Source organism: Cervus canadensis, chromosome 8 (genome assembly GCF_019320065.1).
Source record: "Cervus canadensis isolate Bull #8, Minnesota chromosome 8, ASM1932006v1, whole genome shotgun sequence".
Taxonomy (NCBI): Eukaryota; Metazoa; Chordata; class Mammalia; order Artiodactyla; family Cervidae; genus Cervus; species Cervus canadensis.
In genome coordinates this window covers 68,581,670-68,594,288 of record NC_057393.1, presented here as the reverse complement: position 1 = coordinate 68,594,288, position 12,619 = coordinate 68,581,670, and the positions used below count along the sequence as shown (strand labels likewise).

At 36.2% G+C, this 12,619-nt stretch overlaps 1 protein-coding gene across 2 annotated transcripts in view; it reads left to right on the top strand.

Moving 5' to 3' along the window:
• The window catches only part of TET1 (tet methylcytosine dioxygenase 1), a 133,682-nt gene that overhangs the window by 43,172 nt on the left and 77,891 nt on the right, over positions 1-12,619 (top strand). For both annotated transcript variants that reach the window (XM_043476768.1, XM_043476767.1), the window contains exon 3: positions 146-199. In XM_043476768.1, coding sequence (XP_043332703.1) covers positions 146-199 — 54 coding nt within the window. The remainder of the gene's footprint in view (positions 1-145; positions 200-12,619) is intronic.

Sequence of the window (12,619 nt, the reverse complement as noted above, 5' to 3'; positions counted from 1 at the left end):
TTAGGTTCTGCCTAGCAAACATGTTGATGATTTTAGATGGGATAAGTAGTTTTATAGAGAAATAGCCAAAAAAATTTGGGGGGGGTGGGAGCTAATTTTTTTTTCTCTTAAACGGAGGCTCATTTTGCAATTTGATTTTTTTTAGGTTGTAAAGGAAAACAAGAGGCCCCAGAGGGAAAAGAAGCCCAAAGTTTTAAAGGTAATCAGCTATTGATTAAATCATATTTAATTTTTTTCCATTTCATATAGTATTTTTCTGTCACTGAGGGGTAAATTTGGAGTACAGTGGATGTGAGTTCTCCCAGATTTTCAGTAGATAAATGAATTTTCCCTCAACTAAAGTGTTTTCTCTCTCTTTCTCTTTCTTTCTCTCTTTTTATATGCTACATAATATGCATATCAGCATCCTTTATTTTCAACTCCACACAAGTCTGCAGAAGGAAAACTTTATATGCAAAGTGTTGTGAATAAAATTTGTGGCTTTTTTTGTAGCCCTCTTTGTAGCATCTGCATTTGTGGTGTTGCACCAGTGTGTAAACTTAAGCTCTTAAGGAGAAAGACACTGTTTAAAGTTGACAGCTATGATCCATTGTAGTTTTAATAGACCTTCCATTAGACACTATTTTATAATGTGTGATTTTTCTAAAGGAAAAGATGCTTAGAGGTTTTATTTCAATTTAAAATGTGTAAGCCATTGAGATTTTACAGCCAAATTACAATTGCTTAATCCCAAATTCTCATTATATCATCTTTAATTTTGGCATTCATGAAGCTGTAGGAATGAGTATGTTTCCTTTATTTTCAGTAATTTGCCTAATGAGTATTTAGTAGTTACCTAATTCAGTTATAAGCTAGCAGTCTGTGTTATGAGCTTTGTCTGGTATTTAGCAGGGTTACTTTAAAATCATATACATTACTAAAAGTTCAAGGCTAGCTTTAGTCTAGTAAATAGGTGCTTATGTGTTAAAGGTTTCAGCTAGTATGTTGCTATTCTGAATGTAAGAATCTTGAGCAGGCAACCTGTTTAATTCAAGAAGACATTAAGCAATAAAATGACTAGTCTTTAAAATTATATTGTGTATATATAATTAAAAATATCTTATACTAATCTTAGTTTTTCTTTTGCAAATAAAGTGTTGGCATTCAAGAGAAAGAACATGTTTGAACTATGGATGTGGCACATTTTTTTTCTCATCTGTTTCCTCAGTTGTGTACCTTGAAAATGCTATTGACATGCAGAACCAAACCTTGCATTGCTTTCTAATTTGTCTGACCACTTCAAGTTTCTGTTTCCTGTGTGTACACAGCATTGCCATGTACATTTTTCATCAACCAACAAGTATTTATTGAATATTTACCACACAGTCAGTTGTGAGCTAGACACTGTGAAATGAATGAAATTGCTTGGCACAAATTCTCACTGGGCTTAGACAAATAGAATGCTGGTTATTTTCAAGGTAAAGTAAACCCTTCTCTCTTTTTCTTCTGCACATTGATCCACCTGCCTCCTTTTAATTTTTTCTCCTCCCCAAATTATAGAAGAATATCATTAAAATCTCTAAATGTATATCTCATTCTCTTTTCACACTTGCTCTATTGGGTATATCCATCTCAGGTATTTTGTCTTAAAATCTTCAAGTGAGAAATAGTTTTAGTCTTGCTGTTATAAATGCCTCTCAGATTTGTGTGTGTGGGGGGGTGGGTGGGGAGGTGGGGAGGCAGGTGGGGGGCGCAGGTTGAGGGTGGGTGGGAAGGGGGCACTGAAAAAAAGGAAGGAAACTGTATGGACAAACTAATATGGTCTAACCCTGGTAGCCAAGTCATCACCTCCCTTTGCTTTGAGGTAGAATTGGGCCTTGGGAATACTCTTGAATTCTGTTTATTTTGTTAGTCTGTGGGTGTCCTGTTACCTGAAATAAATTTCAGAAGTAAATATACTGTGTATTGCTTTTTTGAATCGTGGCAATGAACTCTGACTTTTAAAAAGAAATAAGTGCCTGTGTGTGGCTGATATTCATGTGCCACAACAAGCAGAACCAAATTGTTGCTCACTTCCTCTGTAGTTATCAGTTGTTGTACAAGAGTAAGGAAATGCTCCAGAAAGAAAAAATTAATGATTTTCTGGTGTTGACATTTTAAAATGTTTTCTTTAATTTTCTGTTGGGCATACTTTTTTGTTCTTCTCCAAAGAAAGCTTTGTTTCTCTGCACCACAGAAGAAATGCTAAGATACTTTCAGGTTTCAGCTTGATATGTGTAAAATACAGTTGAGCAAGTATAGAATTTTTTTTTTGTAATGGCAAATTATTTAATGCCTGTTAAGTGTGCCTCACCCTTCCATTCCTGTTTTGATTCGATAGCCTCTCCAAACTGGTTGTACCAGAGAAAACATGGGCACTTTTTCCCAGCAGAGTTCAAAAGCCGTTAAGGCCCTGGTCCGCTGGACTCAGAAATGATTACAGGTGCAGTCTTTCCACATCAGGCCTTGGGCCTCTCTGCTCAAGGAAAAAAGCCCGTCCATCCTACAGGGCTCCCAGATCTTCTGTTCTTCTGCAGCCTGGCGCTGGGAGCTGTGCCACTAGAAATAGTGGTAGGCTCGGACACTGCAAAAGTAGCCCCCGTACACACGAGGACCATCATGGAGGTGACGAAGGTCTTGCAGCCAATGTCAGCTAGTTGCTTGGCAGTCGGCATGTTGTTCCCTGGATGCTGCCACTCCCTCCTGTCCAACTGAGGCCTCCAACTTGCCTTGACCTCCTAGCACAGCTGGAGGCAGCACCCGGACCGGACCAGTTCAAGCGTAGAATATTATGTAGCCCTAAAGGAGATGTTAAGAAAACTAAATCTACATTTTGGGAGGGAGGGTGGAGGAAAAGTAAAACTTTCCATTTAGGATTTTATGGGTAAGGACTTGACTTTACAGTCGACTTCTACTCAGGGTCAGTGATGGGAATATTCAGGTTACAGTTTTGCTTTTGGCCTTATGTCTGAGTTCTACTCTTCTTCCTTGGACTCTGGCCTCTAAAGTCTTAAAATCTCTTCAGTCCCTTGCTCTTGGTCAGGGTGGATACTACCTATAAGTATCCTGATTGATTTTCATCTTCATAATCTATTAGAAAGTAGTTGGGTAAATGAAGAGTCTGACTAAGGAAACTGGAAAGCTTGTCTCATCCTACTGTGAACCTGCTAACTAAATCCTGAATCTAGTTATGGGTTAAAATTGCCTGTTGCATCTCACACCTCTCATCTTTATTTATATATTTATTTTTTACACCTCTAATCTTTAAACAGTCTATTTGAATTGGTAATCTGTATTCATGCTGTTATAATTCAATATTTAGAATTATAAATAGTGATCTCACGTTCCTGACTAAAGAGAGCATTTTCTTCTAGCTGAAAGCACAGTTTCTGTCCAAAGTATTCTCATGGCCAGAATGGGTATCAAATGACTGGGGGATGAGGTTGGGGTACTCAGCACAAACTCCTTCCTTACTGGTACTGGAAGGCAACGTTTCTGCCTTAACTCGCTGGAATTATTTTTATAGGTGACAGCTTATTAGCTGTGCTTTAATTGTTCGCTTGAGTCTTGAGAAGGGTTAACGTATGAGATGATTTCAGGCCGGGTTTCATGAACGTGTACTTATGAGTGGCATGGTTTGGAACTCTTCTTGGCAGAAACCTTTATGTAAATTATCATAACTTTATGCTTTGGAGTAGAAGGATATATACTCTTAGAGAAAGTCAATTCTAGGTAACATCACTTTGGTTAGGTTGTCAGTCATTGTCTCTGGAGAAAATCAGGTTGCTTAGTTAGTTGGAAATATTGGGGAGAATTTAAGAAAAAGTTTTTTTTTTTTTTTTTTAAGGGTGAGGGCAGGATTAAGAAAAATCAAGGGATGACAAAGCATCCCAGGGCTAAGGACAGCAGACACATTGCCACTCCTAGGCCTGAGGGGATAAGGGCTTGGGAGCAGAAAGTCGCTAAATAGAACAGGACTATTCTATTGTGTGGCCTATGGTAATGGGATCTTTCTTCAGCAAGAAAGTCCTGGGGAGGTGGGTATGGAAATAAATACTCTGCCCTCCAGTTTCTTGCTGCTTTCATTGGTTTATCCCAGTCAGAACCCAAAAGGAGAAAGGGAGCCTACTAATGAGATATATCTTGGTCAGCCTCCTGTGTCTTATAAGAGGGTGTAGAAGATGGAGTGGGGACCTGAAGGGACAAACAAAACATATTCAGCATCACTAAATGACCACAGGGACAGTATGATAGGGTCGAAACAGAACCATGATTATGTAAGAAAGTAACACTGACAGGGTTGGGTAAAGTTTATATAAGAACTCTTTACTATTTTTGCAACTTATCTGAAAATCTAAAATCCTGTCAGCATAAAAAGTGTGGGTATCCCTGAGAGTGAACTGCGTTTATACATTCTGTAATTTCTTGACTGGTTAGAAGCATTTTCTAGCTATTTGGTTATAAAATATCAAAGTATTATATTTTGAACAAATACTAAGAAATATCAGGGGATATTAAACCAGGAAATTGTCTACAAATGATTTAGAAAAGAAAAAAGAAAACGAACTGATCTTCCTGCTAGCTTCCGGGCCGGCAGCCCTGCTCTTCACTATTTCCTTCCTTCCTTGATGATGCTGATAAAAGAAGAAGTGGTTGAGGGGGCAGGGGGGTATGGAATGAGGGGAAATAGGACATGTCTCACTAAGAGAAGGACAAGATAATGGCGTGTAGCTATACTGATTAGTCTTTTTGAAACATGTTTTAAAAGGAGAATCAAATCATAAATGAATCACGTTTCATATGTGATCTTGATTTACATGACAGTGATATTTGAAATATTTAGTGCCATCGTTGCCTGGCACACAGTTAATGCTCAATGAGTCTTCTTTCTTGAGAAACAGTATTACTAACATTCAGTCAATACTTTTTTAGCCCATACGGAATGCTGGGCTACAATGGTGTATAAGTCCAAAGTGATCTTTGCCCTCAAGGAGATTGAGGGCAAAAAAAAAAAAAAAAGACAAATTAATAAATTACAAATTGTGGTATATACTTTGAGGGGGAAAAAAGCAAACCAAAAAAATTTCCAAGATAGAGCAAAACACCCCCTAGGGAAATTTACTTGGTACCTTTGAAAACTATTTCCTTCATTTGTACATTGTTACATATACTAGTGAGGGTTCAAAAGTACCAAATTAGATACAATTGAGTTACCTTGTTTCTCTTAAAAACTCCTTAAGCTACTAGAAATGAAAGATAACAGGGTTACTAAAGATTTGTCTCTGCAAGATTATCTACAACTTTGTTTCACTTGGTTAAATCATTGATAAAGTGATAAACTTTTCTTAAGTCTAGTTATAAAGTAACTTTCTATGACTTATAGCAGCAACATGCTGCAAATTTTAGTGACATCCTATAGTGATCTTGATGGTTATTAGGGGTAGGGGGAGGCATAGTGATAGTTTTTTTGTGTTTTGTTTTTGTTTTTAATTTTTTGACCACACCACATGGCATGTAAAATCTTAGTTCTCTGACAAGGGAACTGAACCTTTAACCTGTGCAGTTGAAGCTCAGAATTCTTACTAGACCACTGGGACGCCCTATGATAGTCTTACATAGTCCCGGGCAAGGAGTCCCAGACGTCTGAATATAACAGACCATCGGGGAGGAAAAAATTCAGAGTGAGTGGTAAAAGTATCCACAAAGGGATATCAGCTTTAAAAACAACAACAACAAAAGAAAACCCCACAAACATATATATATTGGAAGAAGATAATCTTAGCATATAAGGTGATCATATAAAACTTATGAATGTAGCTTTATGATTCAACAACACATGGTCCTTATTTTCCTCCTTATGTCATGTGCTGGCAAAAACTATCAAAGATGTGTGCTCATTCATCAATGTTTATTCACACGCTCAAAGGCACACATGGGGCTTCTGGTTTGCGTATCCAGAAATTGTAACATAGCATTTTGCCCAGGGATGATGAGACTGATTTCAGGGCTGAATTCTCACTAAGCCAGCTCACACACAGTCAACTCATTCATTTATCACTGGAACATGAACATTCCCAGTGATTCAAGACTCATGTCCATTTTGTAATTTCTAGGAATGATCCCAAACAGAATGAGAGTGAACAGAAGCCAAGTAGGGTAAATAGGCTTGAAGAAAATTTCATTCAGGCTACAAAAAAAGTCTGTTGAATTCTTCTGAGCTCAGAAAAGAACATATGCTTTGTGTCTTGAATCCTTATGCTCATCTGATAATGTGTTTGTGTTTTGATAGTGCTAGATTCATACTGTTTTCTGATGTCTGCCTTCTTTATGTGTATCTCTCCATGTATTGGCTAGAATATCACTCAACAGATAGGTAAAAAGAGCCAAAATAGAAACTGTTAGTTAAATTTTTGTTAAAACCTTACTAGTGTCTGAAATTGTCTTCAAGTTGTAATTACTTTAATAATGGAATGCCTTTCAGTATTCAAAATGTGTCATAAAAATATGTTTTTAAAGATGTGATGGCAAGATTTGCCCACCATAGTGGCTTATTCAAGAGAAAGAAGATTACAGTGTCATTCTTTAACCTGTTCTTGTGCTTCATAGTTTTAAGTACTAACTTTTATTTCTTTTTGAACTAAAAACAGGACTTGCTGAACTTGAAAAATTTTAAGGGACGAGATGGTATAGTTTTATTATGTCTATAATTTAGTGATACATGGTTTTGATTAAAGCATAGGTTCTTTTCATGATTTTAGAGAACCAGATGTTAAATAATAAACTTATTTTAGGAAATTAGTTATTTTTAAGTAACAAAACTATTTATTTTAAACATTATTGTCTGTTGTTTAATTTTAAATTTTGTACACAGAAATACACATAGGATCATAAGATTATTATAGACATAAGCAAATTATTTAATACATGTTACATTGGTTATGATATCTAGACACATAGAAATTTCTCAATTAGTGGTATTATTATTAAATCTAAAAATATAATTTATCCTACTAAAAATATTAAGTGAGCCTTTAAGAAAATATGTATTTTTTTTTTTTTACCAATATATTCACTTTCTTTCTATCTCCCAAGCCTTGCCTTTCTTTTTAAAAATGTCATTTCTGCTTTTTGTAATGAGAAGTATCAGAAAGAAGACTTTAAACCTTGAAAATAATAAATTTCTCTTTCCCCCTTTTTTATATGTGTGTATTTTATAGAATCAATAATTCTATAATAAAGACTAGAATATCATCAGTATGAAAAATAATCTCACAGTTGATGATTAGTTTCTATTATAGAATTCAGCTGCACAATGGAGATAAACACAGAATAGACTTGTAGACACGGTGTTGGGGGGGAGGAGAGGGTGGGATGTGTGGAGAGAGTGACATGGAAACATACATTATCATATGTAATATAGTCAATGGGAATTTGCCCTATGACTCAGGGAAAATTCTGGAACAACTTAGAGGGGTGGGATGGGGAGGGAGGTGGTAAGAGGTTCAAAAGGGAGGGCACATATATATACTTATGACTGATCCATGTTGCTGTTTGGCAGAAGCCAACACAATACTGTAAAGCAATTATCCATCAATTAAAAACAAACAAATTAAAAAAAACTCAGCTGCAAAGAAAAATGTGGACTAGGATGAACACTTGAAACAGGATATAAGTTATAGTGTTGTTTGCAAGTTATGTACCTTAAGCATGATTTCTTCTAGATAAGAATCACATGAGAACATTCTCACTTAATTATCACAAAGTTTGAATATCTTAAATATCTGAATATATTTTTTTCTTGGAAAAATATTTTTATTCATACTTATTATCTTGTGTATTCGTTCTACTTTAGAAAGGGGGAAAATCTAATAACTGTTTATTCCACTTCTTGAAATAAGTTTAACTAATGTTGTTTTAGATATAACTTCTCTGATAATAGAAAACCCAAATCTGAAATTTTCTTGAGTTTCTTTTTTTTTAATTTTTTGCCACTTGGCTCCTGGGATCTCATTCCACTACTTAGATGTAGTAGTTCCACTACTAAGGATGGAACCTGTGCTCCCTGCATTGGAAGCATGGAGATGTAACCACTGGACTTCCATGGAGGTCCCTGAGTATTTAAATTTTGATATGATAAGGTATTTAGTGCTTTTGACTACTTTTCATTTTAAAATTTAAACTGTGTGTTTTTTGTGGTTGTAACAGTACCCAAAGGAAGGTGCTTGACTGAGGGAAAATTTATTGAACTCTCTGAGAACTGTTTTCATTATCTTTAAAGGGGGAGCAATAACTAATCCACAGGGTTTTTTCAGTTCAGTTCAGTCGCTCAGTCGTGTCCAACTCTTTGCGAACCCATGAATCGCAGCACGCCAGGCCTCCCTGTCCATCACCAACTGCTGGAGTTTACTCAAATTCATGTCCATTGAGTCGGTGATGCCATCTAGCCATCTCATCCTCTGTTGTCCCCTTCTTCTCCTGCCCTCAATCCCACCCAGCATCAGGGTCTTTTCCAATGAGTCAACTCTTCGCATGAGGTGGCCAAAGTATTGGAGTTTCAGCTTCAGCATCAGTCCTTCCAATGAACACCCAGGACCGATCTCCTTTAGGATGGACTGGTTGGATCTCCTTGCAGTCCAAGGGACTCTCAAGTGTCTTCTCCAACATCACAGTTCAAAAGCATCAATTCTTTGGCGCTCAGCTTTCTTCACAGTCCAACTCTCACATTCTTACATGACCGCTGGGAAAACCATAGCCTTGACTAGACGGACCTTTGTTGGCAAAGTAATGTCTCTGCTTTTTAATACGCTATCTAGGTTGGTCATCACTTTCCTTCCAAGGAGTAAGCGTCTTTTATTTATTTATTTATTTTTTGCGTCTTTTAATTTCATGGCTGCAATCACCATCTGCAGTGATTTTGGAGCACCAAAAAATAAAGTCTGCCACTGTTTCCACTGTTTCCCCATCTATTTCCCATGAATTGATGGGACCAGATGCCATGATCTTAGTTTTCTGAATGTTGCGCTTTAAGCCAACTTTTTCACTCTCCTCCTTCACGTTCATCCAGAGGCTTTTTAGTTCCCCTTCACTTTCTGCCATAAGGGTTGTTTAGCAGATTACATAATTTTAATTTTGCTAAATTTATCCCATACAGAGTGGATGTCTATTAAATGATAGCTCTCAACATCATGACTATTTTTGTTATGACTTAATATAAAATAAAATCCTTTATAGAATATTGATGTGTTTAGATTTTTGGTTGCTTTTATTATCCTTTAAGCTAGATTGTAAACTTCTTAGGTTTAGAGCAGCATTCAACTTTGTGTTCTGCAGTCTTTTTTTTTGTTGTTGTTCTGCAGTCTTAGAGCAGTATCTTCTACTTACCAACTCAATAAGTGTTGGTTTAATGAATGATTGAATGAATGCATTTTATGGCCTGACTTTAGTCAGTTAGGTCTAAACTGCTGAAATTATTATAGTGGCATCTAGGTATGTCAGGGAGACTACTTTCTGAAATCATCAGGCCTGTCTTGGATAGTATTGATAATGAATTGCTATGGAAATCAGGATATGTATATTATAGATATATAATATTATATAAATATAATATATACTATATAAATTATATAAATATAATATATGTATTAAATTTGGTTAATTCTTCAAATTTTATATGAAAAAAATCAAACCTACAGAAAAGATGAAAGAATGACATTGTGCATCAGTACTCTTTCTTTTCTTTTGCTGAGCCCTGTGACGTTTTACCTATAAATATTGCAGCATGCCTCTCCTTACCTATAATACAATGATCATACTGAAGACTTTTAATGATTCAGAAGATACTGTCCCTTTAAAAATCTTCTCAATTGTTCTTCCCCTCCTTCTAAATCCCTTTTAGCTGTTTCCTCCTGATCCAGCCTGTAATCTTAGATCACATCTTGGATTTGGTTGTCTTGCCTCTTTGCACTCCTTTATCCCCTCTTCCTACCATTGTGTGGGTGTGTGTTTCTTCATTGGTGATTTTGAACACTACTCTTTCTTTACATTTTTGTAAAATGTTTTGATTTGAAAATGAAGTCATCTGGGTAAATTACAATAAATTTCAGGTTTCAGATAGGTTATCCAATCTACATTAACTATTGGGGCCTTTGTTGGAGATTGTCCAATGCTTCCTGGATTGGATCCTAAGTTCTTAATTAGAGGAGATTAACAGATTGGAAAACTAAATGTGGTTGGCTAAACTTAGAGTTTAAATTGACCTGCCACATCTATACCAAGTGGTAGCAGGGAGTGGAAGAGAAAGGGATGCCTTAATTATTGGCTTACTGAAATAAAGAAATGAAGAAAAAAAAAAAGAGGTAGCAGTATTTATAGAGCCATGGGGAAGCACTTGTATAAGTACTATTATTGGCTTGAAGTCAGGGTATTGATGAAACTTATAAAACTCTGAATGTTATTTGCAGATTAAAATAAAAGGAAGCTATTTCAAAACAATGATTTTTGTCACTCTGCACACTTGAAATCTAGTTTATGTCTCACTTAATGGATAGTATAAAATAGCTGCACTGTAGGTTAGAACATTTCATCAGAAATTTAATCCAGTTATCCAGGGTTTATTTAAAGCCTCTGATATTTGATCACTTCCTTAAAAAGTTGGAACCATCAGAAAGCTGAGTTACCTGGGCCATGTTTTCTAAGATACTGTGCATCATGACATACCATACTTATATAAGGGACAGTCTAACTTCTGCTCAGTATAATTGCTACTGAAAAATTGTCTGTCAAGACTAACTTATGTGCTGCCCATGGCCAGAAAAAAAGACAATCTAAACAATGTATTTTCTATTTTGATTTTCAACTAAGAAAATTCAGTAGTATTTGTTGGTCAAACCATGTAATATGCTCAATTCCAAAATGAGAAAGCATCTCATCTTCCTACTTCATTCTTGTTAGCTTCATTAAAATTTAAAAAATACCTTGACATAATTTCAAACAATAGAAAAGTTATAAGAATAGTACAAAGTATTCTCATATACCCTTCACCTAGTTTACTCATGTTAACATTTTATCTTATTTGCTTTATGTCTTCTCATGTAGATTTCCCCCCCCTGAATTATTTGAGGGTAATTTCAGATCGGAGGTCTCTTTACCCCTAAATACTAAAGTGTGTATTTGATGTAAACAAAGACCTCTTCTTGCATAGCTATAGTACCATGATCAAAATTGGAAATTAACATTGATACAATATTATTATCATCTACTGATCAAAATTCACTGTCCTTAATGCAGTACATAATCTTAGATTATGAATTGCATTCAGTTATTCTATCTCTTTAATCTTGTCAGTCTGACATTTTCAAAGAGTACATATACCTTAGTTAGAATGTCTCTTAATTTGGGTTTATTTGATGTTTGCTCAAATGCAGTACTTGGATGCAATCTCAAAAACGACAGAATGATCTCTGTTCGTTTCCAAGGCAAACCATTCAATATCACGGTAATCCAAGTCTATGCCCCAACCAGTAATGCTGAAGAAGCTGAAGTTGAACAGTTCTATGGAGACCTACAAGACCTTCTAGAAATAACACCCCAAAAAAGATGTCTTTTCATTATAGGGGATGGAAAGTAGGAAGTCAAGAAATACCTGAAGTAACAGGCAAATTTGGCCTTGGAGTACAGAATGAAGCAGGGCAAAGGCTAATAGAGTTTTGCCAAGAGAATGCATTGGTCATAGCAAACACCCTCTTCCAACAACACAAGAGAAGACTCTACACATGGACTTCACCAGATGGTCAATACCAAAATTAGATTGATTATATTCTTTGCAGCCAAAGATGGAGAAGCTGTATACAGACTGGGAGCTGACTGTGGCTCAGATCACAAACACCTTATTGCCAAATTCACTTAAATTGAAGAAAGTAGGGAAAACCTCTAAACCATTTAGGTATGACCTAAATCAGTCCCTTATGCCTGTACAGTGGAAGTGACAAACAGATTCAAGGGATTACATGATAGAGTGCCTGAAAAACTATGAACAGAGGTTCATGACATTGTACAGGAGGCAGTGATCAAGACCATCCCCAAGAAAAAGAAATGCAAAAAGGCAAAATGGTCGTTTGAGGAAGCCTTACAATTAGCTGTCAAAAGAACAGAAGAGAAAAGCAAAGGAGAAAAGGAAAGATATACCCATTAGAATGCAGAGTTCCACAGACTTAGCAAGGAGAGATAAGAAAGCCTTCCTCAGTGATCAATACAAAGAAATAAAGGAAAACAATAGAATGGGAAAGACTACTCATTGGAAAAGATCCTGATGCTGGGAAAGAGTGAAGGCGGGAGGAGAAGGGGATGACAGAGGATGAGATGGTTGGATGGCATCACCGACTCAATGGATGTGAGTTTAAGTAAGTTCCGGGAGCTGGTGATAGACGGGGAAGCCTGGCATACTGCAGTCCATGAGGTCGGAAAGAATGGGACACGACTGAGCCACTGAACTGATGTTTGCTCGTGATTAGATTCAGATTACGCATTTTTAACGAGAATACCACAGAAGTGAATTAGTGGTGTTTTGATTTTTATTGTTGTTGTTGGTTTTGTTTTTGTTTCT